Source organism: Talpa europaea (genome assembly GCF_964194135.1).
Source record: "Talpa europaea genome assembly, chromosome: 16".
NCBI lineage: Eukaryota > Metazoa > Chordata > Mammalia > Eulipotyphla > Talpidae > Talpa > Talpa europaea.
In genome coordinates this window covers 7,973,411-7,998,940 of record NC_140084.1, presented here as the reverse complement: position 1 = coordinate 7,998,940, position 25,530 = coordinate 7,973,411, and the positions used below count along the sequence as shown (strand labels likewise).

General features: G+C 42.5%; 1 protein-coding gene across 2 annotated transcripts; it reads left to right on the top strand.

Annotated features, from left to right (window-relative positions):
* Window positions 1–1,218: 1,218 nt before the first annotated feature.
* TERF2 (telomeric repeat binding factor 2) lies at window positions 1,219–24,964 on the top strand (the record flags this gene model as incomplete). 2 transcript variants are annotated; one of them, XM_084256710.1, is made up of 10 exons in its annotated part: window positions 1,219–1,597; window positions 1,709–1,804; window positions 2,467–2,597; window positions 13,050–13,136; window positions 14,140–14,286; window positions 15,747–15,853; window positions 17,131–17,517; window positions 21,936–22,021; window positions 24,296–24,336; window positions 24,806–24,964. In XM_084256710.1, the coding sequence occupies 10 exons, from the start codon at window positions 1,219–1,221 to the stop codon at window positions 24,962–24,964; spliced, it is 1,620 nt and encodes a 539-aa protein (XP_084112836.1). The 2 variants fall into 2 exon arrangements, with proteins under 2 accessions (XP_084112836.1, XP_084112835.1); XM_084256709.1 differs by having other exon boundaries at window positions 24,293–24,336.
* Window positions 24,965–25,530: the final 566 nt, after the last annotated feature.

The following is a 25,530-nucleotide window of genomic DNA, read 5'->3' as shown; positions in this document are numbered from 1 at the left end:
AAATGGCGCTCTCAGAGTTGGCCGCCAGCCAGGAGCGGTGAAGCCAGGAGGCGAGCTATCGCGAGCCAGAGAGACCCCGAGGCCCACGTGTTTGGTTTTTATATCCAACCTGGCTGCCCAATTTTAACCTCAGGTCCCAGCCACCCTCCCTTTGGTGGTGATGGGATTTGTCTTTCCCAATGTCTTGATGGCTTTAGTCTGGAGTGGGGGTGGAGTCCACAAAGCCTGTATGGGATTAACTCAGGACATCATTTCCCCCTAACAAAGACACTGCTGAGGGAAGCAGTGGCCGCCACAGGAGAAGTCTGCCTTGCTATGTGGGTATCTCCCTGGCCGGCTGGGAATCGAACCTGCGCTGCAGAGGCTACGGCCAGCTTCACAGCGCTGTGCTCAACCCGCTGCGCCACTGGGGAGGCCCTCAAGTATTTTTTAAATGAGGCTTGCAGGACAAGAAAGATTTAGGCTGGAATGGATAAGACAAACGCTGCAAACCAACTGAGGAGCAAGTTGAAAAGGAAATGATAGGAGTTTATACACGCTGGTGAGCCTAAAACTGAGTTTGGCTAGCAGAAGACCTTTTCAGACCTTAAACATCATGTAGGGAGCCTGCACCTTGCCAAAAGCAACACACACACACACACACACACACACACACACACACACACACACACGTACGCAACCGGAACTGGAAGACTGCAAACCTAAATGCCAACTTATTTTTTCATGTGAGATTATGAGTGATTTATGTCATCCTTTTGCTTATCTTTTCCTAATTGTCCCGCAGCAAAACGTGCTACTTTTGCAATAAAGTTATGCCACGTCCAGAGGCGCCGGACACGCCGCAGCTGCCGACCTCCCCGGGCGAGCGCCGCTCTTTGTTTCCTCCAGGACGGACTCGCGCGCACGTACGCTTCATAAACTGTTTCCGTGCGCGACATTCTGCCTTTGGAGAGTGTTGGATGAGCTGCAGGTACTTATTTTTGGCATCGTGGACGTAACCCGCGTCCGCAGCGCGGCGCTGCACAGCCCCGCGGCCAGCCGGCCTCTGAACGGCCCACGCCGCCGGGCGCGGGGCTCGCCGCCCGGGAGGCCCGCACGTCACGCCCCAGCAGGCTTTGCGCCGGGCTCGCCGGGAACTACGGCGTCCGAGAGGGGGGCTGGGCCCTACGGTCCCTTCCCTCCCAGAAGCCCGCGGGCGGCTCGCGGCGCGTTCGTATCATGGCCGCGGGAGCCGGGACGGCGGGCCCCGCTTCCGGCCCGGGCGTCGTGCGTGACCCGGCGGCGTCACAGCCGAGGAAGCGGCCGGGCCGGGAGGGCGGGGAGGGCGCGCGGCGAGCGGACGCGATGGCGGGAGGAGGCGGGAGCGGCGACAGCAGCGGGCGGTCGGCAGGCCGGCGGGCGTCCCGCAGCGGCGGGCGGGCTCGGCGGGGGCGCCATGAGCCGGGGCTGGGTGGCGCCGCGGAGCGGGGCGCGGGGGAAGCGCGGCTGGAAGAGGCGGTCAACCGCTGGGTGCTCAAGTTCTACTTCCACGAGGCGCTGCGGGCCTTTCGGGGCAGCCGGTACGGGGACTTCAGGCAGATCCGGGACATCATGCAGGGTGAGGGCCGGGCCGGGCCGGGGCCGGAGGCGGGGTCGCCTGGGAGGGGGAGCTTTCGGGCGCCGGGGTCGGGATCGGGGGGCGCCGAGCAAATGATGTCTTCTTTCCCAGCTTTGCTTGTCAGGCCCTTGGGGAAGGAGCACACCGTGTCCCGGCTGCTGCGGGTTATGCAGTGTCTGTCGCGCATTGAAGAAGGGGAAAATTTAGGTATGGCTGTTTCGGTGTTCTTCTCTGAGCTTACTTATTTAGGGGTCTGTTGTTTTCAAACTTAGATCCGGATCTGAAGGTGCGGTACTATGTTTTGATCACAGCGGTCTTCCTTCTAGGATAAGTCTTTTCTCTGGCTCTAGTTTTTTTCCTCCACTTAAGAATCTCTTGGCTGCTTTTCTGGTTGTGTTTTGTTTTGTTTTGTTTTGTTTTGTTTTGTTTTAACCCCCTCTCCCACCTGTTTCTTGCTCGCCCCGATTTTGGTGCTATATAAAGTGAGTTAGGACGGACATCTTTTTCCCATTGTAAAGTGGGTTCTCAGGCACGTCTTTTCCCCCTGAATTGAACTTGACAGGTGTTTAGCAAAACTGTCTTTAGTTTCTGACTGCTTGTATCTGAGGGGGATGTGTGTATCCTGAAATTTGAGATTCAAATGCATGTGTTAAAAGTTTTTTTAACCTGCCTTTAAAATGCTAAAAGATAGTCATTTCATTAATTTGAACTTTTAACATGCTTATAAAAAGCCTGTAGCTAGTCCATCATTTAAATGCAAATTTTCCTACTGTATTTGCATGTTTTGATAAAATATATACATATTTGGACATAGCTTTTTCCACTCCTTAGAAAACAGCCTAAAGTGAAAACTGTGCTCTTTGTCCTAGACTGTTCCTTTGATATGGAGGCTGAGCTCACTCCACTGGAATCAGCTATCAATGTGCTGGAGATGATTAAAACGGAATTTACACTGACAGAGGCAGTGGTCGAATCCAGTAGAAAACTGGTCAAGGAGGCTGTAAGGCTCTATTTTTATTTCTTTTTTTTATTATTATAATAACAAAAATCAAAGGTCTTTCAGGATACAATGCTTAACTTTTCTGTGTGGTGTGGTGGAAAAATGGATGGAGAATGCAAGTGAAATTCCACATGTTCTCTCTTCGGGCCACCTCTTTCCAGTTCAGATTTAGAATCCCTAATGGCAAGTACCCAGCTATTATGATTTTGGCCAGAGGGCCACAGTTGCAGGAAAGCGGTGGCACTGAAGAGTAACGTTTTGGGAGTTATTACACCATTCAGGTTTACTGCGAAAGGGCTAGATGTAACTAGCTTAGAGTTTGGTCACCTTTGTTTATAATAAACTAAGAATAGCGGGGGCCTTGGGATAAGGATGAGTTATGTCATGCAATTATCTACAGAAAGAGAAGTTTAGAGAACATTCCCTTTGAACAGCAGAGTCAGGTGCTGGGAGTTTCAGCCAGTGAGAAAAACAGTAATGGTAGGAGGCTGACACAGGCAATGTTCTTGACAAGAAAAAAAATCAGTGAAGTGCCTAGGAATTTGTGTCATGGTTCAGGTAGCTTCAACTAGTAGAACTTACATTTATTTAAAACATACAAGTGTCTATGGGAATCAGTCGGGAAAACTGTTCTTTTCCAATAACTGAGATTGGAGGTGTGGAAGCAGATGCTCAGGTGGGGGATGAAGAAAAATAGCTCAGCACTGCCTTGGTGGAAAGTAAGGAAACAGGTAAGAAAATAAAAGGGTACTCTAAAAGGATGGGATCTCAAACTGGGCTGAGGGGGTGGGAGGTAAAATCTTGCTTAGCAAGAAAGACTTTCTGTCCTTGGCTGTATGCTTGGTGCTCAGGTACCATTAAAAAAAAAAACTAGTATGTGAGGTACAGATATATTTATTCAGTTAAGGATCTTGGGTAGGAACTACTTTTGGTCTTGCAAAGAATACCTAGATACTATTACTCAGTTTCAGGGAGAAATAATTTCAAGTAAATATTTTTAGTATAATTTCAACAAAAAAAATTTTTTTGGGTATAGATAAGGTTTGTGGTGGAGGAGAAATACCAGAAAAGACGTATTGGCAAGGCATTATTGTTACTGTTGTTTAACAAACTACCCCAAGGACTCACTGCCTTACTGGCTCTTATCTGAAGACTTAGCTCCTCACCCCTCCATATGGTAGCATATAGTTTGGTAGCTTGCTTCCCCTCGGGCAAGTGATCCAAGAAAGCAAGAGTGCAGAAAGAAGGAAAGAGAGAAACAAGTCTTTTATAACCAGTCTAGGAAGTGTGTCATCACTTCTGCCATATACTCTTGGTCACAAAGACTATACCAACTCTGGATTAGTGTGTAAAATGGGACTATGCAGGAAGTTGAGAGATTTGAGGACTATTTTAGAGGCTAGCCACAGTTATCTTGATATCCTAGTTATTAAATGATAATGTATCACTTGTCTCTTAAATTTATGTTAAAAAATTTTTTTTTCTCATGTAGAGTCATAGAACCTGTTAATGGTCATCCTTGGGAAAATGCCATGAGATACCTAGGCTCAGTGAGACTTTTTGATGCTTTTAAACTTTGTAAAGTATCACAAAAACTTATTTAAAAGAATTTTACTTTTTAAAGTGTATCAGTAAGCTGTTTGCTAAGTTAGAACTTCTCATGTGTGGTTTGGAAGTCTGTAGGGGTTTCCAGGATCTTTCAGAGGTCAAAATTATTTTCATAATGTTGCCAAAACATTGGTGCAAAAACAATGATGGGTAAAATTGCTGCTGCTTTAGTACGAGCTGTGGTAAGCTGTACTGGTTGTCACTGCAGTCTTTACTGCCTGTGTTTGCAGGAAAAAAAAAAAAGCCAGTTTCAATTAAGAATGCCTTTGATGAATAGTAAAAAAAAAAAAAATTAATTTCATTAAGTCTAGACCGTTGAACAGACATCTTTTCAGTATTTCGTGTGACAAAATAGAAATTTTGCCTAAGCAACTGGTTGTCCTCCGGAAAAGCATGTGTGATTGAGTTGCATGCTGATTAAACTGCTTTTTTAATGGGATATCATTTTTACTTGACAGAACTTAATAACTGTGGTTATTCAGATGTTGGTATTTTGCAGTAATTTTCTTGAAAAACAAAGTGAACCTGTCATTTCAAGGGAAATAGTTGACAGTGTTTGTTGCTAGTGAGAGAATTCAAGTTTTCAAGTGAAATTAAGAATTTTGGAAAACTTGTATTCATGTGGTTGGTAGCTTCCCAATGTTTTATTAAACCTTTCTGAGAAGATTGGTGTGGTGATATTAACAACTATGATTTAAACAATATTTTTAAGGAATGTGTCAACATTTGGAAAAATCTACATAACTCATTGAACCAATATTTTCCATAAGATCAATGCACGAGATTATAAAATCATGGGTAAAAAGATCCAGTTCATATGCAAGATAGATTAACAGGCTTTAATGTAACAGATTATGAAAAGTTCCTTGTCAAAGTTTGGTGTAGAATCAAGGAATAGCTCTGGGAGGGCTATTAAATTTTCTGGGAGGGCTATTAAAATATTCCTCCCTTTTCCAACTTTATATCTGTTCGAGGCTGGGTTTTTTAATATACCTTAAAATGACATTAGAACAAAATGAATGTAGAAACAGATACTAGAATCCACCTTTCTTCTATTAAGCCAGATATTAAGGAGATTTGCAAAAATGTAATACAGTGCCACCCTCCTCATTAAACTTTTGTCTTTAAAAAAAGTACTTTTTCATAAAGATGTTATTGTGTTATCTGTAATGAGTTTGTTGTTATTTTTTTAATGAATTAATAAATATTTTTAAATTTTCTCAGTTTTATATTTCTAATACAGTGGCTATCAACAGATATAACTCAAACAAAAGCTCTTTGGGGTCTCCTTAGCATTTGAAAAGTATAAAGGAATTTTGAGCACAGCTTCTAGAAGTTGTTACTGATATTGAGACTTTGTTGGTTTTTTCTTCATAACAAAAAATCCCCTCAGCTTGCTTTGGAGAACAGAGAGGATATGTGGGGCGTGTTCCTGCAGACATGGTCATCTGTTGCTTTTGCTGTGCTGCATTTTTCCCTGCATCTTGTGTGGCAGCACCTTGATTTTCTTTTGGGGCCTTAGCCATTTGCGGGGCTGGTGCATCAGACACACTGTCTTAGAACTTTATTTTTTGAAACAAAAAGCTTTGTCATGGCTTTTTGAGCATTCCGGCTTCTCAGAACAGGCTGGCTTCTTTCAGAGCTGGCTCTTTTAGCCTGTCTTCACTTCATGAGTTTGGTTTTCTCTTCCTTTGTGGTTTTTTCACAACACAAACCTCTCGCACCTATATGGAAGGTCTGTGCTTGGAACTTCTTTTTTGTTTAAATTAGCGAGACACTTTTGCTATTACTTACACAAAGAGCCTTAACAGGTGTCTAAGAGAAGAAATTATACTTTTTTCTGAAAAGTGCCAAGTGAAAAAACAGTGATACGTTTTGGAAGCTTCACAAGAAATTAATACACAGTTTTAGGACATCTCTGGTGGCATAGCGGGTTGAACATGGTGCTGTGAAGCTGTCCACAGCCTCTGCAGCGCAGGTTCGATCCCCGGCCGGTCAGGGAGATTCCCACATGGCGCAGCAGACCTCTCCTGTCGCGCCCGCTGCTCCCCTCAGCGGTGCTTTTGGTCCGTCTGCCTGTTCTGCTCCCCACTCTGTCTCTGGTGAATCCTCTCACCCTCCCACGCCTCTAGCCTGTACCCCAACTATTGTACAAATAAAAAATAAATCTTTTTTAAAAAAGGAAATTAATACACAGTTTTAAAACATAAGCTCATAGGGCCTCCCCGGTGGCGCAGCGGTTGAGCGCTGGGTTGCGAAGCTGCCCGCAGCCTCTGCGGCGCCGGTTTGATCCCCGGCTGCTCCCCGGCCACTGGAGGAGGGTCCCACATGGTGCGCAGACCTCTCCTGCCGCCCACTGCTCCCCTCAGCAGTGTACTTCGGTCCTTCTGCCTGCTCTGCTCCCCGCTCTGGCTCTGGTGAATTCTCTCACCCTCCCGCGCTTCTGACTGTACCCAGTGCATGTATAAACAAAAAAACAAACAAACCAGCAAACAAATAAATAAAAAGCATGCCTCTATTAAAATAAATAAATAAATAAAACATAAGCTCATAGCACATACTTTTAAATTAGAATTTCAAAGCATTTGCCTTTCCTGTCTTGTTTCACAAATTAAATATAGTAGGGTCTATGTTTTAGGAAAGCTAGAGTAAGCATACTCTTTGTTTCTCTTAGTGAAAGTATTAGTCCTGGACCAACTGCATGGAACCTGTAAGTGGGAATAAGCAGATAGCTGGCAAGCCAAAATTTGAAGGTTCACCAAGCTAGTAATGAGTAGTTCACCACTTTTTCCCCTCTCTAGTTATCAGCTGGTCTGGACTTGAAGGCTCCTGAAACCTGGAATTGTTCTCCAGGTGTGAAAAGAAAACCCCAGGAGAGGTTCCTTCAGGTCTGAGGAACAGGACAGAGAACTAGAGATTGGAGAAGGCAGGAGAAATCCCAGTTTTGTTAACCCACCCCTTTTCCTTCTGCATTGCATTACCCTTCAGGAAGGCGTCAGGCTCTCATCTAAGGGCACATATAGTGACAGAAATGGAAGCATCTCCCCTGACTCTGTAATTGCTGAAATGAAGTTTCCATCAATAAATCATGATTGATGATAACAGATGATTCTTCAAGAGAGGTTTCAGACTTTGATGAAGTCTACAGCTTTGATTTTATACTCAACTTTTGACACCTCCTTTAAATTTTGCTTTTATCGAGATTATTTTATTATGGGGAGAAAGGTATTTGGATAGGCAGGCAGTACTATACTGGTGGCAAGAGGGAAGGCACCTAACCTTTCTAGCAGTGGAGCTATGACCCTCCCTTGGGCTTAGGGCAAATTCCATTGCTTTTTTTTTTTTTTTTAACTGCCTATTCTGCCACTTAGCCCTGGATGCAGATGTAGTTAGTATATGATAGAGTCGGGAAACTGAGGGCTGGGAAAGCAAGACTGGTTCAATACTTGAAAATCAATCATTATTATCTACACTATTAATCTAAAAGGGGGGAAATGGTTATATAAGTTGATACAGAAAAAGCATTTGACAACATTCAACATTAGTTCATGATAAAAACAACAAACTTGGAGGGAATTTTCTCAAACTGATAAAAGGCACCTACAGAAAACTAACAGCCAATGTCCTTCTTAATGGTGAAGGATGGAGTGCTTTGTTTCTAAGATCCAAAACAAGGCAAGGTTGTCTGTTCTTACCATCTCCATTCTACATCATATTGGCCTAGCAAATTTAGTAAGTCAAGAAAAAGAAATAGAACACAAATAGAAAAAGAAAAAGCAACAGATTGGAAAGAAAGGAATTAAACTACCTATTTGCTGATGACATGTCTGTAGAAAATCCCATGGAATGGCTGATAGGGCAAAAATCCAAGCACTACAAAGAACCATGCAACTCAACAAAAAGAAAACAGCCCAATTAAAAAATGGTCAAAAGAGCTAAACAGACATTTTTCCAAAGAAGATAGATGAAGCCCACACATTACTTGTCATTAGGGCAATACAAATCAAAAGCACAATGAGGTACCACCTCACACCTTTGAGAATGGCCAGTATCAAAAAGACCGAAAAAGCAAGTGTTGGCGAGGGTGTGGAGAAAAGGGAATTTTTTGCTCAAAATGTACACTGGGCCAGCCCCCTATGGAAAACAGCATGGACATATCTCAACATTTTAAAATCAGATCCACCTTAAGACCCAGCAATCCCACTCCTAAGTATCTAGCCAAAAGATTCAAAAACACTAATGTGAATGGATACATGTACTCCTCTGCTCATTGCAGCACTATTTACAATAGCAAAGTTATGGAAACAACCTGATTACCCAACTACAGATGAGATAGATTAAGAAGAGGTATAAGTACACAATGGAATTTAAGTGATTAAAAAAAAAAAAGCACTCTTGCCATTTGGGAGAACATATATGAAACTGGAGAGGGGACTATGCTAAGTGAAATAAGTCAGAAGGAGAAAGACAAATAACCAGATGATTTCACTCATGTGGAATACAGAAAAACAAACGAACAGAAAAACTAACCTAAACATATTCTAAAAATCTGACTGTAAAACTGAACTTATGGGGGGCTGGAGAGAAATAAGGCAGGGAGAGCAGCATGGAAGGGAGGGGATCCAGTGGAATATTGTGAAGGATTATGGGTGCTTTCGTGGAAATGGTGTGATAACATACATCTGAAGAGAGATGAACCTGTACCCCCAAATTACACACAATGTTGTAAACCACTATTAAAAATAAAATCCGGGCCTCCCTGGTGGCGCAGGCTGTTGAACGCAGCACTGTGAAGCTGTCTGCAGCCTCGGCAGTGCCGGTTTGATCCCTGCCAGCCACGGAGCCACCCACATGGTGCTGCAGACCTCTCCTGTCTCTCCCACTGCTCCCCTCAGCAGTGTATTTCAGTCAGTCTGCCTGTTCTGTTCCCCACCCTGTCTCTGGTGAATCCTCTCACCCCCCCCCCCCCACCGCTGGCCTGTACCCCAGTTCTTGTATGCATGAATAAATAAATCTTTAAAGAAATGCATGGAATATATAGAAAAGCTATACTAAGAAACAAGATTGTAGGCTATAAGGTCAGCACACAAAAAAACCATTTCCATATATTAGCAGTGAACATTTTGAAATGAGATTATTGAAACAGTAGCATTTATAGCTCCTTGGGTATACGTCTAGCAATGTGTGTACGGAATCCATGGAAAAATACAAAATGCTGATCAAAGAAGGAAGACCTAACAATTGAAAGGCCATGTTTGTGACTGGAAAACAATATAGTTCAGATGTCAGTTTTCTTCAATTGATCTATAAATTTAATATAATTCCAGTCACAGGATCAGCAGAATTTTCTGTAGATATAGGCTGATTCTAAAATACATTTGGAAAGGCGAAGGAACTAAAATAACTGGAACAATTTTGTAAAAGAACAAAATTGGAGGACTCTACCCAATTAAGAATTATTATAAAGCTATGGTGTTCATGACTCTAGGCATACATTTGTGGAACAGAAGAGAGTCCAAAAATAGACCGAAACAAAAATGACTAGTTGATTTTTGACAAAAATGTGAATGCAGTTCAACAGAGAAAGGTATGTAGTGGGAAAAGGATAGTGTTCAACAAATGGTACTGAAACAATTATGGCCATCCACAAAAATGAAACGTAACCTAACTCATACAAAAATTCAAATTGAGTCATAATCTAAATGTAAATTATAAAGCTGTTGGAATTTTAGAAGAAAAAGAAAATATGTCTTAGACTTAGGCAAAAAGTTCTCAGGGGGCCTCCCTCACCAGGTAGGGGTTAAGTCTCAGCACTATTACCACTCTGGCCTGAGTTCATTTCCCAGCCAGGGAGCTAACCAATCCACACAAGGCACAGCAGACCTCTCCTGTCTTACCCGCTGCTCCCTTTAGCAGTGTATTTCAGTAAATCCACCTGTTCTGTTCCCCACTGTCTCTGGTGAATCCTCTCACCTCTCCGCACCCCCCTCCGGCCTATACCTGAGCTCTTGTATGCATAAATAAATATTTTAAAAAATACATATGGGGCCTCCCTGGTGGCCCAAGGGGTTAGGACGTAACCTATGAAGCTATCCGCAGCCACTGCAGTATAAGTTCGATTCCCGGCCAGGGAGCAACCCACATGGCACAGCAGACCTCTCCTGACTCGCCCGCTGCTCTCCTCAGCAGTGTATTTCAGTCAATCCTCCTGTTCTATTCCCCACTCTGTCTCTGGTGAATCCTCTCACTACCCCCCTCTCCTCGCCCCTCTGACCTGTACCCCAGTTCTTATATGCATAAATAAAAATCTTAAAAAAAAAGATACATATGGCAAATAAGCACATGAAAAGATGCTTGACATCATTTAGTCAATAGGTAAATACAAATTAAAACCACAATGAATATTAAGACATACCTATTACAGTGAGTCAGTATTAAAAAAAATACTGACCCTAACATGTATTAATGAGGTTGTGGAGCAACTGCCAAGTCTCACACTCATATGTGGCTGACAGGTATAACTACTTAAGAAAACAGGGCCTCCCCGGTGGCGCAGCGGTTGAGCGCTGGGTTGCGAAGCTTCCCGCAGCCTCTGCGGCGCCGGTTTGATCCCCGGCTGCTCCCCGGCCACCGGAGGAGGGTCCCACATGGCGCGCAGACCTCCCCTGCCGCCCACTGCTCCCCTCAGCAGTGTACTTCGGTCCTTCTGCCTGCTCTGCTCCCCGCTCTGGCTCTGGTGAATTCTCTCACCCTCCCGCGCTTCTGACTGTACCCAGTGCATGTATAAACAAAACAAACAAACAAATAAATAAAACATGCCTCTATAAAAAAAAAGAAAACAGACCATTTTTTTTATAAAAAGTTAAACATACATTTTCCATATGACCCAGCAATACTACTGCTGACTATTGCAGAGAAATGAAAAATTATGTTTACACCAAAAACTGCGGGAAAGTTCTAGTATCTCTATTTGTACACACCAAAAATTGCAAGCAACCCAAACATTCTTCAGTGTGTGCATGAGTAAACTGTCCATCCCTACAGTGGAATACTGCTCAGCAATAAGGAACTATGGATATGGTTACCATATGGATACCAACATCCATGGACTGCAAAGGCTTGCTGAGTGAAAGCCAGTCTGAAGGCTACATCCTTTACAAATAAGTACAGCATACTGTATGATTCTATTTAGGTGACATGAGAGATGAGATGGTGAAGAGTGGTTCACCAGGGTTTAGGAATGGGGAGAGGGTGAGCTCAGAAGGGCAACATGGGGTTTTTTGGATGGCATGGTTGTCTATCCTTATGGTTAGAGAAGTCAGTACGTCCCTTCAAACTGAACAGTAAGGTCAAGTTTACTGTATGCAGTTTTAATAAAATTTGAAAATACAGGATTTCATGATTAAAATATAGTCAGTATAGTTTTCCTGCTGTAAATATGAAAGTGAAGATGGTCATCTGATTAAGTGAGAAGACTGACTTTGTACCTTCACAAGAGTTAACAGTGGTGCTTGGTATTCAGGAGCATTTGACTCATTGCCTTTGCCGGTATGGCTATGCTCAGCAGGAGGAAGACAGAATCACTGAGATTAGTACTTGCTGAATTCTGTGCTATTCCTCTTTTTCTTGGTATCTTTTTAAATTCTTCCCTGTGAAGACTGAAAATGTCTATGGACAAGTTTTCCCTCCATGCGTGTGTTTCTTATACCTTTCTGTGGAGTAGGATTTATCCTACTAGATAATTCAGGAGCTCCCAGGGGCCTCCCTGGTGGTGCAGCGGGTTGAGCGCTGAGCTGTGAAGCTGTCCACAGTCTCTGCAGCACAGGTTCGATTCCCAGCCAGCCAGGGAAAAACCCACATGGCGGCAGACCCCTCCTGCCTCGCCCGCTGCTCCCCTCAGCAGTGTCTTTGGTCAGTCTGCCTGTTCTGCTTCCCGCTCTGTCTCTGGTGGATTCTCTCACCCTCCCGCACTTCTGACTGTACCCAGTGCTTGTATGTATAAATAAATATTTAAAAATATTTTAAAAAAATGATTTTATTTATACATACAAGAGCTGGGGTGTAGGCCAGAGGTGTGGGGGGGCAGTGAGAGGATTCAGGAGAGACAGACTGGAGAGCAGAACAGGTGGACTGACTGAAATACACTGCTGAGGGGAGCAGCGGGAGTGACAGGACAGGTCTGCTGCATCACGTGGGTTAGCTCACTGGCTGGGGATTGAACTCTTGTTGCAGTGGCTGCTGATAGTTTCATAGTGCTGAGACTTAACCCCTGGTGCCACCAGGGAGGCCCTGAAGAACTCTTCTTTTTCTCTATGGCTAGTGAGAACTTCTCATCCTACCTGGAACTTTGTTGTCTTTCTGCCTGTGGACAAGCTGGGTTTGTTGGTCTTTACAATTCCCTGCACAGTGGTTCAGACTGCCAGCTGGGGTATATGGTAGTGAGAGGCTATGTTGGTTCTGCAGAACTGGCCTCAGGCCTTTCCTGAAGGGAAATAGTTCTGGGGACATGAAATTACAGGGATCTATAATAGACAGGAATGACTCCTGTCTGTTCTGCCTTGGAAGGTCTGTAATTCAGGGGATCAAATTTTGCTATATTGGTCTTTTTTTTCCTCTCCCAATCCAATGTAATATTGAAAATATAGAGAGCTAATGGCTATTTACCATACTTGAACAATAATTGTTAGCTTTTAAATATAGGAATTTGACAGAATATGAAAAGGTTCTTGGATGTGTAAGACTCAGTTTTACTTTCTAGTAGAGTTAATTTTGATACTGATATTCTAATTACACCTGTCATTATTAACAACAGTTTAAAAAAAGGTTTTCCTCCCCTTTTTGTAGGCTGTCATTATTTGTATCAAAAACAAAGAATTTGAAAAGGCTTCAAAAATTTTGAAAAAACATATGTCCAAGGACCCTACGACTCAGGTAAATTTGATAAATTTGATGGATGTTTGACTTGGTCCATCTCATTGCGTTTTGTGGGGAAATACAGAAAAGGTTCTTTGTCAGGAATGTTATCTAAATACTCATCTTTAATATTTAGCACCTTTGCCCTCTGCATGTTGTCTTTTATATGCAGGATAACTTCCTGTTAGATACCATGTCAGTCTGGTGTGTGACACAGTATTTATTTAAACGATCAGCACCAGGTATTAAACTAACAATTTATAACGTCTCTAACTTTATTTATGTAAATGTTGATCTTATATACTTGAGAATCTATTTTGGTGGGGACTTAACTCTTTTATTCTCTGGTATCAAAAGCTCAGTTGGTACCATGCTCTTATTTTTTTTAATAAATTGAAATTTTGGCTCTTGCAAAGTAATTCATATATGTATATAGTACAAAACTCAAAATGTACAACAAAAGAATTTAATAGAAATTCTCTTAATCATTGACTCAGCCATCTTGTTCCTCTCTTCAGAGGCAACCAGTATTTTTTGCTTATACTTTCAGAAATATCTATGCATATGCCAGCAAATGAGTGTGGATATGTATATATATACAGACATACACATATATTCATTTTTCCTATCTTCCCATACACCTATGTGAACATATTTCACACACTAATTTGAACATTTTGTAAATGGCTTTTTTCACAATATATTTTGGAGATTATGCTATATTAACACATAAGGAGCTGTTTTATCCTTTTTCAGAAATGTTTAAAAATCTTCATGTTAATGTATAAAGGTGCTTTAGATCCTAAGTTCATCTATATATTTTTTTTTTTATAGCTTTATAGTAACCCACTGTGGCCGATCCATAATGCATTGATCTCTGTGGTGGGCTTCCATTCCCATTGGTGCCAGTGGTTTCCATTGAGAGAGTTGTGAAAGTTTTGATATTGTTCTGTCTCAGTTCATCATGAATTTTTGCCAGAGCTCTCCTTTCTCATGTTGCAAATATCGGTCCTTTGTATAGAAGCTGAGGAATGATCTCTTGAACATTATCCGTGAAAAGAACTTGGCACATCCTGTTATCCAGAACTTTTCCTATGAGACCTTCCAGCAGAAGATGCTGCGCTTCCTGGAGAGTCACCTGGATGATGCAGAACCCTACCTCCTCACGGTGGGCCTTGGCCTTCTCCTCCTGTAACCATGACATGTCATTGAAGGATGTGCAGGCAATTAGAAGAGGACTATTCTTTTTAGTAGTAAAAAGAGTAAATGTGTGGAAAAGACTTTGGATTATCTACACTATCTTCCTTAATTAATGCCTTAAATATGCAGAAGCAGAGCTCCTCATAGAAGCAAATAAGAATATACCTGGTCTCCCTCACCTCCCATTTTTAGCTCCTCTATGTATCTGTTGTGGTGGAACACTCACAATAATGGGGGGTCCACAAAGGAGATGAAATTTAAGTTTGTGAGGAAGAGTGGTTTGGTAGAGATGGCATGATGAGGTTGTTAACAGGAAGAAGGCCTAACTGGAGCGAAGGTGTGACTAGAAGTATAAGGCAAAAGGGGCCAAAAGAAGGCATTCCTTAACTGGATCAAAAAGATAAGCATAAAGAATGGAAACAGTGAGGCTTAGGACAGTGTGTGAAAGAATTAGAATCCATTATGTCCTACAAGTTCCGTGTTAAGAGAAAACTGAATGCGATGGTACAGTTTTTATATAAAACTAAGATTTTGAGTGTTTAAAGTATCCTACCTTACAACAGGTCTGCCAGACCCCTATAACAGTGTCAATTATCATAGCACTCATTTGGCAAATTCCAAACTATTTTTAAAGCAGATTGTTTGGAATATTCAGGGAGTGTCAAGACAAAGTGAGCCTGGCCTGGGATTCTTTTCTTTGTATTCCAAATAACTGGAAAATAACTCGCCCCTGTATCTGTGTAAAGATAGAGCTCTTAGCTCTTCAGATACCACTTATTACAGATACACATAGCTGAAACAAAATGATGGTGGACTGACTGGAAATGTATAAAACTCAGTCAGAGGGAGATATATGAAAAGTTGGAGTTAGAGCAAGATTGGCCTACTCAGGGTTTTATGTGGCATAAGTAAGGATTTTCAGAGAGTTGTTAATAAGACAAAACATTGTAGAAATAGAGTCATAAACAATTCTGTACACAAATTAAAAGACATATAGCTATCCCAAGTTTGAGGGGAAAAGTTTGACTTTTATCCATGATGCTAAAGGTACATTTGGGGTTCAGAAAACTAGATTAACAATGAGATTGAAAAGACAGATGAGGAGATATGGAGTGACATCATGTAATTATTTTTTGCCCAAAGGTTAAAGAAATTTTGCAATATCAAGATGGTAACCACCACTCAGATTGAGATCTCCTTTAGAACAGATAACTGTGAGCTATTTTTTTTGAGGAAGGAGAGAAGGAAAAAATTTGAGAGAAATCTTGTTAGCTCTCTCCCTCTTTATGCTCCCCTCCCTGTATTTATTTCTAGATTGGATTTGTAAGTGAACATGTTTGCATATTGAGTATGTTCATGATGAGAGAAGAGAGGATCAGTGAGAATCTCTAGCTTCCTCTCTTCCTGATGACCGATTTCCTTTCCCAGATGGCTAAGAAGGCTTTGAAATCTGAATCTGCTGCCTCAGCTACAGCGAAGGAAGAGAAACAGCCAGCCCCAGAGCCCGTGGAAAAGCCAATCAGAGAACCTGCAAGGTGAGAGGGATGCCTTCTCATGATCACGGGTGAAATGCTGGGGAGGCCCGCTCGGAGCAGTCTCCTCCCAGAGTAGGATCAGTTCATTTCTTCTGATGGTATGACCTACTAAGGGGTCATGGGTTACTCACACAAGGCACCGTGGAAATTATAGAAAACTCCCTGGGAAAGTGAGGACATTGGAGATGGGATTTGGATCCCTGACAGAAATTCCTCAAAGGTTCTTTCCTTCTGTTTCTCTCTCCTTGCCTCACCTGTATCTACCTAGTACTTCCTTGTGGATACATCTCTTAATACATTCAAGAAACAGTATTCAGACTTGTGAATCAGATTCCCAAGACCGTCACAAGATGCTTTTGGGGTCTGGTAGGAAATATAAAGGAGCAAATTGGGTCTAGGATAACACAGTAGACCGCCAGGGCTTGTGAACCGGAGAGGGCCGTGCTTCAGTAACTGCCGGTACATCACCATGTCCGAGGATACCCAAAAGTCAGTTCAGATTTTTGCATGAGACATTTCATTCTCAAATTTCTCTATTTTTATATGTTAATCCAATTTAAGAAAACAAACTTGCAGCAGGACACATCTGCCAGCTGGGTTCAGCCTGCAGGCTGCTAGTTTGCCCTTTCTTAACAATTGTTTAGTTAAAAAAAAACCCAAAAAACACCGAAAACAATTGTTTAGTTAAGCACATGAGCTGTTCCAAATGACAGATGAACTTTATTTTTGAAAGGGCATTTTCTTACTGTTCAAACACTGTGTAGACCGTCTTACTCTGAGGAATTCTCAGGATCCCATGCATAACTTTACTGTAGGAAAAAAGGGCGGAATGTAGACAGTCTTTTATTTCTTTCACACAAATGTTAGCTGGGACACTGGAAGAAGGATCTCAGGGTGAGACTGCCAAGTTGTCAGTTGTTTCTTCAGATGGACTGGGAATTGTTTGGGACTATGCAGTGTGCTCTATAATGAAAGCATTACTTCAGTCCATACAGACAGTGAGGTAGCACATCACTCATAGAGTCTCTGGAGAGAGACCTTGGCCTTGTTCCTTTATGTTTCTCTTACTTGGAATTTAAACTCCATAATTTAACTGACATGTCATATTTAAAGCTCTTGCTTATATTCATTGGACGCTTTCATAAAGGTTGTATCAAGCAGCTTCTAAAAGAAGAGTTCTCAACATGACGAGTCCTCTAGTTTGAAGCTCCACACTTTGAAAAAGTAGTGGCTGTGTCAGCAGTGGTAAAATGGATCTTTGTTTGCTTTATTTGTAGGCAATTAAGAAATACTCCAACCACCATTGGAATTATGACTCTGAAAGCAGCTTTCAAGACTCTGTCCAGTGCACAGGATTCTGAGGCAGCCTTCTCAAAACTGGACCAGAAAGACCTGGTACTGCCTAATCAAGTATCCCCACCATCACCAGCCCTCAAAAACAAGAGACCGAGAAAAGATGAAAATGAAAATTCAGCCTCTGCTGAGGGTGGCTCTGAACTGCAACCCAAGACCAAGCGCATGACAATAAGCAGATTGGTTTTGGAGGAGGACAGCCAGAGTACTGAGCCGAGCACAGGCCTCGACTCCTCCCAGGACGTCGTTCCACCATCACCATCCAAGCCCACTGTTCCCAACCAACCCCTCCCTGGGGAGAAGAATCCCAAGTATGAAGACCTCCTTTGTAGCAGTTTGGGGGCTGGTTGGTGGTCCTGGTTGGGCCTGGTATTGCTTCCATGAATGAAGTAACTTTCAGCTAAGTTATTCATCACCAAGGCTTGCTCAGACTGCTAGAAAGTGACTCGGGAGTGGGAAGTGATGACATAGCCATCCCTGCCAGTTCTGAAGTCCCACCCCTGGGACTCCAGGGCATGAATGAGGATGGGAGGCTTACAGAGCCTCTTCCTCATCATCACTGCTTTCGTTATTAGCAACATTCTGAGCGCCTTCGCTACTAAATATTAGTCTTGTTTGTTAAAAGGAATTTGTTTGAATTGAGTCACCTACTTTGATCCTTGAAGAGACTTGACTAATTTAGCTTTGCACCTTCTATGAGCATTTGAGACTTGGCAAACACAGTAAATATTTACTAATTGCCCACGTTCTGCTAGGTTCTGTGGGGGCAGTCATTAGAAAGCCCTCATTTTGCTCCCCATCATCACTGCAACCCGAGTTTCGAGTTTTGCTACCCTTTGTGCCCTGTGGTGGGTCCTTCCTCCAGACAAGCTGGCCTGTTCCCTCTCTCTGGAACCCCGTTTATTTCTACTACTGTCCTCTCGCTTTCTCTCATTGCCCACGGTTAACTGTCATCCCTCCATCATTGCTTGTCAGAATCCCATCATCCTTCAAAGGGAAGAGAACCTGATGCTAAGTGTTTCTGTGGGCCCAGCATGTCTGCCTGTTATTTTACTGAATCTGCAATCCTCACTCTGTGATACAGTATTCCCATTTTATAGATGAGGAAAATTGAGACGTTATTAACTTTCCTGAAGTGACAGCTAAAAAGTGGCAAAGTTTGCTTTGGAATTTTTACTCCAAGTCAGTCTTGACACAAAAATTGTGGCCTGTACCATATACACCAGGCTGCATCTTAAACGTTGCCTCCTCCATCGCTCCCGGTCACCTGCTGTTAAGTCATCACCTCACTGGTTTCCCAAGGCCACTGCCATCTACCACTGTTTTCTGTTGTAGTTGTTTGGGGACCCGTGCTCTGGCATGTATGCACTAGGTGCCCTGAGCTGCTGTGGCATCTGATAGGTGATTTACACTCAGGTACAAATTTGTACTGTGTGTATGACTGCTGTGTTTGAAAGTAAGTCTGGCAGATGGACATAGCTGAGGGGCAAGCAGATGCAGCTCCACACACTTATTCCCATTTGATAGATGATCTCATGCGCTCCTCACAGGCCTGTGGAGGGTAGGTCTACTTCCATGAACAGATGAGGAACTCAAGTGTGAGTGATTACAGCGGCTTTACAAAGGGGGCTGTATGAAGGTTTTAGACATACATAGCCTCCTCTCATCTGTCAAGGGTATGAAAGTTCGATGGGTACACTAAAGCAGAGATTGGCAAACTATGGCTCCTGGGCCAAATCTGCCTGTTGCCTGTATTGTAAATAAAGTTTTATGGAACACAGCCATACCCATCGTTTACATATTGTCTGGCTGCTTTTGACGCTATTTTGAGTTTCAACAGATAGAGTAAGGCCTAAAAGCAGATGGTTACTATCTGGCCCTTTAAGGAAAAAGGGATCCTGTGAGCCTAGCTGTAAAGGGGGGGAGGGTGGGGTGCATGTGAGGTGTCCTAGCAGCTCTAGGAAAGAAGAGAGATGAGCCTGCTTGGCAGTTGCGGGTGGGGCACATCTTGCAGAGAAGCAGAGTCAGGCTGGTCTTGAAGGAGTAGGAGGTCATCAAACAGAGGGGGTGGAGGGTTCTGGGAAGCAGGAGCCCTTTGCATACAGGCATGAGAAAGGCATGTTCCAGAAAACTTCCTGTAGTCTGTATGGAAGAGTGCATGAGAGGATGAGGGGAGAAAAAAATATGGCTGGGTTGATGGGCTGGATCTTGAGTTTCTGTTGTAATCTGTTAGGCAAAGATTCTCAAATTGGGGTTCATGTCAGTTACCTGTGGAACATTTTAAGAAATACACATTCTCGGGCTCCTGAATTAGAAGGGACGCAGGAATGCTCTATAAACTGCTTTTCTAATTATGCCCCCAGATAATTCTAACACAGCAACCTGAAGGCCTAATAAGACACCCTTAGGAATTGTGGCACCCAGGGAAAGGAGGGATGAGGGAGGCTGGAGACTGTTGCCACCTGAGCAGTCAGGGCCTGGGGGAAGCTGGGCAATGGAATCAAGAGGGAAAGGCAAGATTAGGGTAACTCATTTGGAGGACAGAGCCACAACTACTAGATTTTTATATCATCCATGATACTTGGCACAGAGGTGCTTACTAGATGTTTATTAGCCAAATAAAATAATAATTTTGGGTTCCTTCAATTTAATGGCCCATACCCCAAACTTCTATTAAAAAGAGGTCAGCAAATGGTTAATGTTTTGGACTTTGAGGGTTATTTATGTCTCTGTCACATAGTTTTGGTTAGGTTTTTTTTTTCTTACAACCCTTTAAAAATTTAAAAACCATTCTTCACAAGGACTGTACAAAGACCAGCACTGTAGGCTATAGTATGCCTACAGCTCTAGACCCTTCATTGCTCATCAAGTTCTAACTTCAATGAGAAGCGCAAGGACCAGGAAGTGAGCTGACTTGTCTGGGTGGCAGAGCCACCTGACAGTTAAGATGAAGACCCAGATCTCAGCCCCTTCCTCAACACGAAATTAGGAAGAACCAAAACATCTCGTGCATGCAATAAATGCTGAGTCTGCATAGGTTGTACACAGGAAGAAAGAACAATTCCTCAAAGTGATGGACTGGAGGGCCCACAGGTTAAGGTTTGTCCCAGAACTGGGATAAGCAGACAGAAAATATAAACTGTAACCCAGCGTGACTCTTAATGTATAAATATTAACAACATATTCCTGAGAAGGAAAATTCTCATGTAATTTTTCCCCCCACTTTGTCTCAAGTAAATTTATTCTCAGAAGTAACATTTTGGGGACTAGGATTCGATTTTAAAACAAAAGAAGAGTAAGTAATCCACCAGTGTCTCAGCCTATAGCTAGGTAATTTTATATGGAACTTAAGGAATTTTCATGTGTATGCACTTAGTAAACAAATTGTTTTCCTTACTCATTTGCAAAAATACTCAGCCTTCAAACTAAATTTCTTAGGAGAGAAGGAAAAAGAGGTTTGTGTCTACTCTCTTGGTTAAGTTTTCTTGATTATTTTGAGGTAATTCTTCCAAATCACTTCAAATGCTTTCCATGTTTGTTTTGTAAAAGATGTTACAATACTGAGGTCAGAGTTGTGCTGTGCTCTGGTGCCAGAGCAGCTGTATTATTACTCAAGAAAACATAGTTAGAGTTAACTCAAAAAGATCAACTACATTTTTTTTTGTTTTGGGACTTTTTGGGTTACACACAAGTACTTGACATTTTATGTTCACAGGAAGGATTCTTGTTTGCTTATTCTAATTTTTGATGGTATGACTCCTGTGCATTCCTTCGTAATCCCATTATTTGTTTAGTTGTATTTCTCTAGTTCCTGAAAGGGTATGCGTTATGGTGCTAGCTGTTTGGGACAGACAAATGAAGATGTGGCCCTGCCTTCAAACTCACGGTTAAGGGTGTGTTGTGAAAAGAGGAGCAGGAGCAATGTGTGTGTTGGGTGTCAGTAGTTAGGGCAGGCTCTGTGGAGAAAGATAGGCTTGAGAGAAAGGTAGGATTTCACTTAGCAAGGAAAGTAATCCCAAGCAGAGGGAACGTACCTAGAGAGGAAGCAAAGAACAGATTTTACAGGAGGGAGGAGGCGCAAAGGAGCATGGTTCTGTTAGTGTGGTGGGAAAAGAGGCACTGTCACAAGAAACTCATGCCAGATTGGATGATCTTGATTTTCCCCATGTATGCATTTAGGCTTCCTTGTTTAGGTAGTGAGACGCCATCACAAATAGGGGAGGGATGGTAATTTAAGGACTGTTCAGGTGATTCTGGAAGGGGAAGGGGTGGAGGGCAGAGGCTCTGCTTAAGAGGCGACATAATACTGGTGACGGGTACCATGGTGAAGGGTACCATTGGTTTGGACTAGGGGAAAGAGCAGCCCAGAGATAAGAAATAGAGCACGTCTGTGAAGGAGGAAGAGCTTGCAGCTTCTACATTAGAAGAATGTTAAGATCTTTGAAAGGGTCAAAACCAAACCAAAAAAGAAAATGAACAGATTTTGAAGGGTAAAGTGAAATGCTGAATTTGATGGGTGATCCTGCTTCTGAGAGATGTTGACATGGACCTGCCTGGCTAGGTTAGGAAAAAGGACAGTGGGTTTGAGAGTTGTCTGTAGGTGAACCTCAAATGGTGTCGCAGTAGAACAGGACCAAAGTCTAGGGCCGAAAGCAAGCCAGGGGCAGAATATGGGATGACCTAGGATGCATCTGTTTTACAACTTGTCCTCTCACTGATCTCCCCTCAGAGTACCCAAAGGCAAGTGGAACAGCTCTAATGGGGTTGAAGAAAAGGAGTCTTGGGTGGAAGAGGAAGAACTGTTTCCAGTTCAGGGTAAGCTAGGAGATTCTCCTTGTCTTTCTTGGACACTTGCTGAATGGCTGATGCATGCTATTGTCACATTAATTTTCCAGAAAGTGCTTGTCTCCAAACTAGACAAAGTTTGTTAAGTTCCTCACTGATTCATAAGGAGTCAATTTTATGTCCTTTTCCACTAAACAATGAAGACTGTCAAAGCAACACTTTAAAGAAAATTCTTGGTTTTGTTTCAATAAGCCCTGTATTTATAGTTGATGTTCTTCCTAAAGACTTTTAATTGGAAAAGGTAAAAGTAGGTATTCCCTGCATTTACTTAAGTACAAAATCCCTTACCAGTTCTTTCATATTTTTCCCCTAAGATGAGAAGCTTCATTTTTTCCATAGTTAATACTGAACTTAACAGCATTTGCATTAGAATCCCTCATCACATATTTTGCATTCTAATGGAAATATCTTAATATTAAATCTTAATTTTGGAGATTCTAAATACCTTTGAAACACAGCAACAGGAATCCTTTGCCAATTCCAAAGGCTGTCCTTAAAAAATATCTTCATTGAGAAAAACATAGTTGGCAAGATCATATAGAAAGTAGGGGAAATAAAACCAGTACGAGTGGCATTAAATATTCTGAACAACAGAATATAAGTTACAGAAAACATTCACTTCCAGTACAGTCCAGACTTGTCATATTTAGAAATCTGCTTCCACTGTAGTATGAAATACTTTATAAATGAAAAATAATCTTAGAAGTATCCCTTTCCTGAGTCACCTTTCTCCATTGTTTAAGAAGCATTGCTGGGGGCCTCCCCTGTGGCGCAGCGGTTGAGCGCTGGGTTGCGAAGCTGCCTGCAGCCTCTGCAGTGCCATTTCGATCCCCAGCTGCTCCCCGGCCACCGGAGGAGGGTCCCACATGGTGCGCAGACCTCTCCTGCCGTCTGCTGCTCCCCTCAGCAGTGTACTTTGGTCCTTCTGCCTGCTCTGCTCCCCGCTCTGGCTCTGGTGAATTCTCTCACCCTCTTGCGCTTCTGACTACACCCAGCGCTTGTATAAATAAATAAATAAATCTTAAAATAAAAAAAAAAAAAAAAAGAAGCATTGCTGGAAGAGTGGCATCTGCTAAGGCACTCTGTCAAGTTTCATGATTATACAACTTTACTTTTTCTTACAGCTTTTTTCACTGGCTCACATAGGCTTGACATGACATACCTTTTATAATTCTAGACCATCCTGTAGCCCTCTGGTCCTTAAAATTACCTTGGGGCATTTTTAAAAAAAGATTGATTTATGCATACAAGAACTGGGGTGTAGGTCAGAGGTGTGGGGTATGTGTGTGAAAGGATTCACCAGAGAGTGGAGAGCAGAACAGGGAGATTTACTGAAATACACTGCTGAGGGGAGCAGCGGATAAGACAGGAGAGGTCTGCTGCACCATGTGGGTTAGCTCCCTGGGTGGTGGGGGATGGAACTCATGTTGCATCGAAGGCTTGATAGTGCTGTGTCTTTAACCTCTTGGGGCATGTTTTTTGAAGACTGGTATTTCCTATAGTGGGAGGGTGAACCTGCCCACATCCCGCATGGTCTGTCAAAGCAGAAAAGCAGTATCACCCTGTTCTTTTAAGGAAATGAACCATGAAAAACACGTACATACATATACATGCATATGTATGTATACCTATATGCACATCTATAAAGGTGTATGTCCATGTATATACTCATTCATCTAGCCATACATTCATTTTCATATGGGGTTAAAATACCAGCCCCTCAGTAATTTTGGAAAATGACCATTTGGGGGGCCTCCCTGGTCACAGAAGGCTACCAGGCCACTGCAGCACAAGTTTGATCCCCGGCCAGGGAGCTACCCACATGGCGCAGCAGACCTCTCCTGTCTCACCCGCTGCTCCCCTCAGCAGTGTATTTCAGTAGATCCACTGTTCTGTTCTCCACTCTGTCTCTGGTGAGCTCTCTCACCCCCTGCACCTCTGGCCTACATCCCAGTTCTTCTGTGCAAAACTAAATTTAAAAAAAAAAGCCCCAAATTCATCATTAACCAATGTTTATTGAATGCCTCTGTTTTCATTGTACAGATTCTCATAGGTTGAAATGATTGGTGCCTTGCAAACAAAGGACAAAAATAAACTATCCTTTAGGGATGTCCTTACATTTTTCAAAGTTTGTGAAATTTAAATCAAGTTTTTCCCTTTAGGGACATTATATGTCTTTTTCTTATGGTTTATGTAGAGAAAGGTGAACTCTGAAATGAGTCTACTTTTAATGTTTTCCAGCAGCACCAGATGAAGACAGTGCAACCAGTATAACAAAAAAACAGGTAATTAAAAATTCTCTTTTATGGTTGTGTGGGTAGAACAGAGGTAAGATAAGTCCCTACATCTCAAAGGCTGTGTAACCTGGCTCTAAAATTTTGTGCTTTTGTGTGATTTTCAGATAATTCAAACTAAATAGTTACTTTCTGGAGGAAAAATGTAGGAGTTACTTTCTGGAGGAAAAATGTAGGACAGAAGCTAGACATATATACCAACCCTTCACAATGCACATCTGAAGTTCTGAATATATGTATAAGTGATTATTAGCTGAGATGAAATGGCAGGCCATTTAAAATTATCAAATGTCTAAATCCAGTGTTATTTGTCATGTTTTAAAAATACAACCGTCCTTTGGGTTCAGACCAATCTTGTAGGATTCTTTAGTTTCCTCTTCACTGTATAAAAATGTGAGTAACTTAAAAAAAAGTAAGTGCAGAGATAGGTTGTGATAAACTTCTTGGTTTTCTTTTGCAGAAATGGACTGTAGAAGAAAGTGAGTGGGTCAAGGCTGGCGTGCAGAAATACGGGGAAGGAAACTGGGCTGCCATTTCTAAAAATTACCCATTTGTTAACCGAACAGCTGTGATGATAAAGGATCGCTGGCGGACCATGAAAAGACTTGGCATGAACTGAAACAGGCTTTCATTCCACAGAATTCATAGGAGCATGGTTCCTAATAATAGCCCCTGGTAGTCTGTTTCTTTCAGAAGCTGGGCTGGGATGAGAATTTTGGGCATCCTCCTTCGACATGAGGGGCGGTCCCAGTTTCACTTTACCGCTCTCGGAGCTAAGAAACAAAGCCAAGTCCCCCCCCATGCCCTTGGCAGAGATGACAGGCACATAGCTTGTACAGTGCCAGAATATCATTAGTATTTCCCTTCTTTAGTGGTTTGCTTGAATTTAAATTCCTGGTAATTAGTAGAACCTCTCCTAGGAAATGGTGGAGTCTGTTAGGAGCCACTTTTGACTTCACAACCTGTTAAAACCAGCAACATGAGCATTATTTGGAGTGAACTCTATCCAGGTAAAGCTTTGGCCTTCCAATGCAAATGCAAAGGACCTTTGTTATGAGCCCAGGTTGATGAGACCAGTCCTGGTAAAATCAGAGTCCTTTTAAAACTGCTTAGCCCGTTGTGACATCAATACTGAGATCTGACTGTCTTGGCATTTGCTTGTATCATTTGCTGGGCTGCACAGAC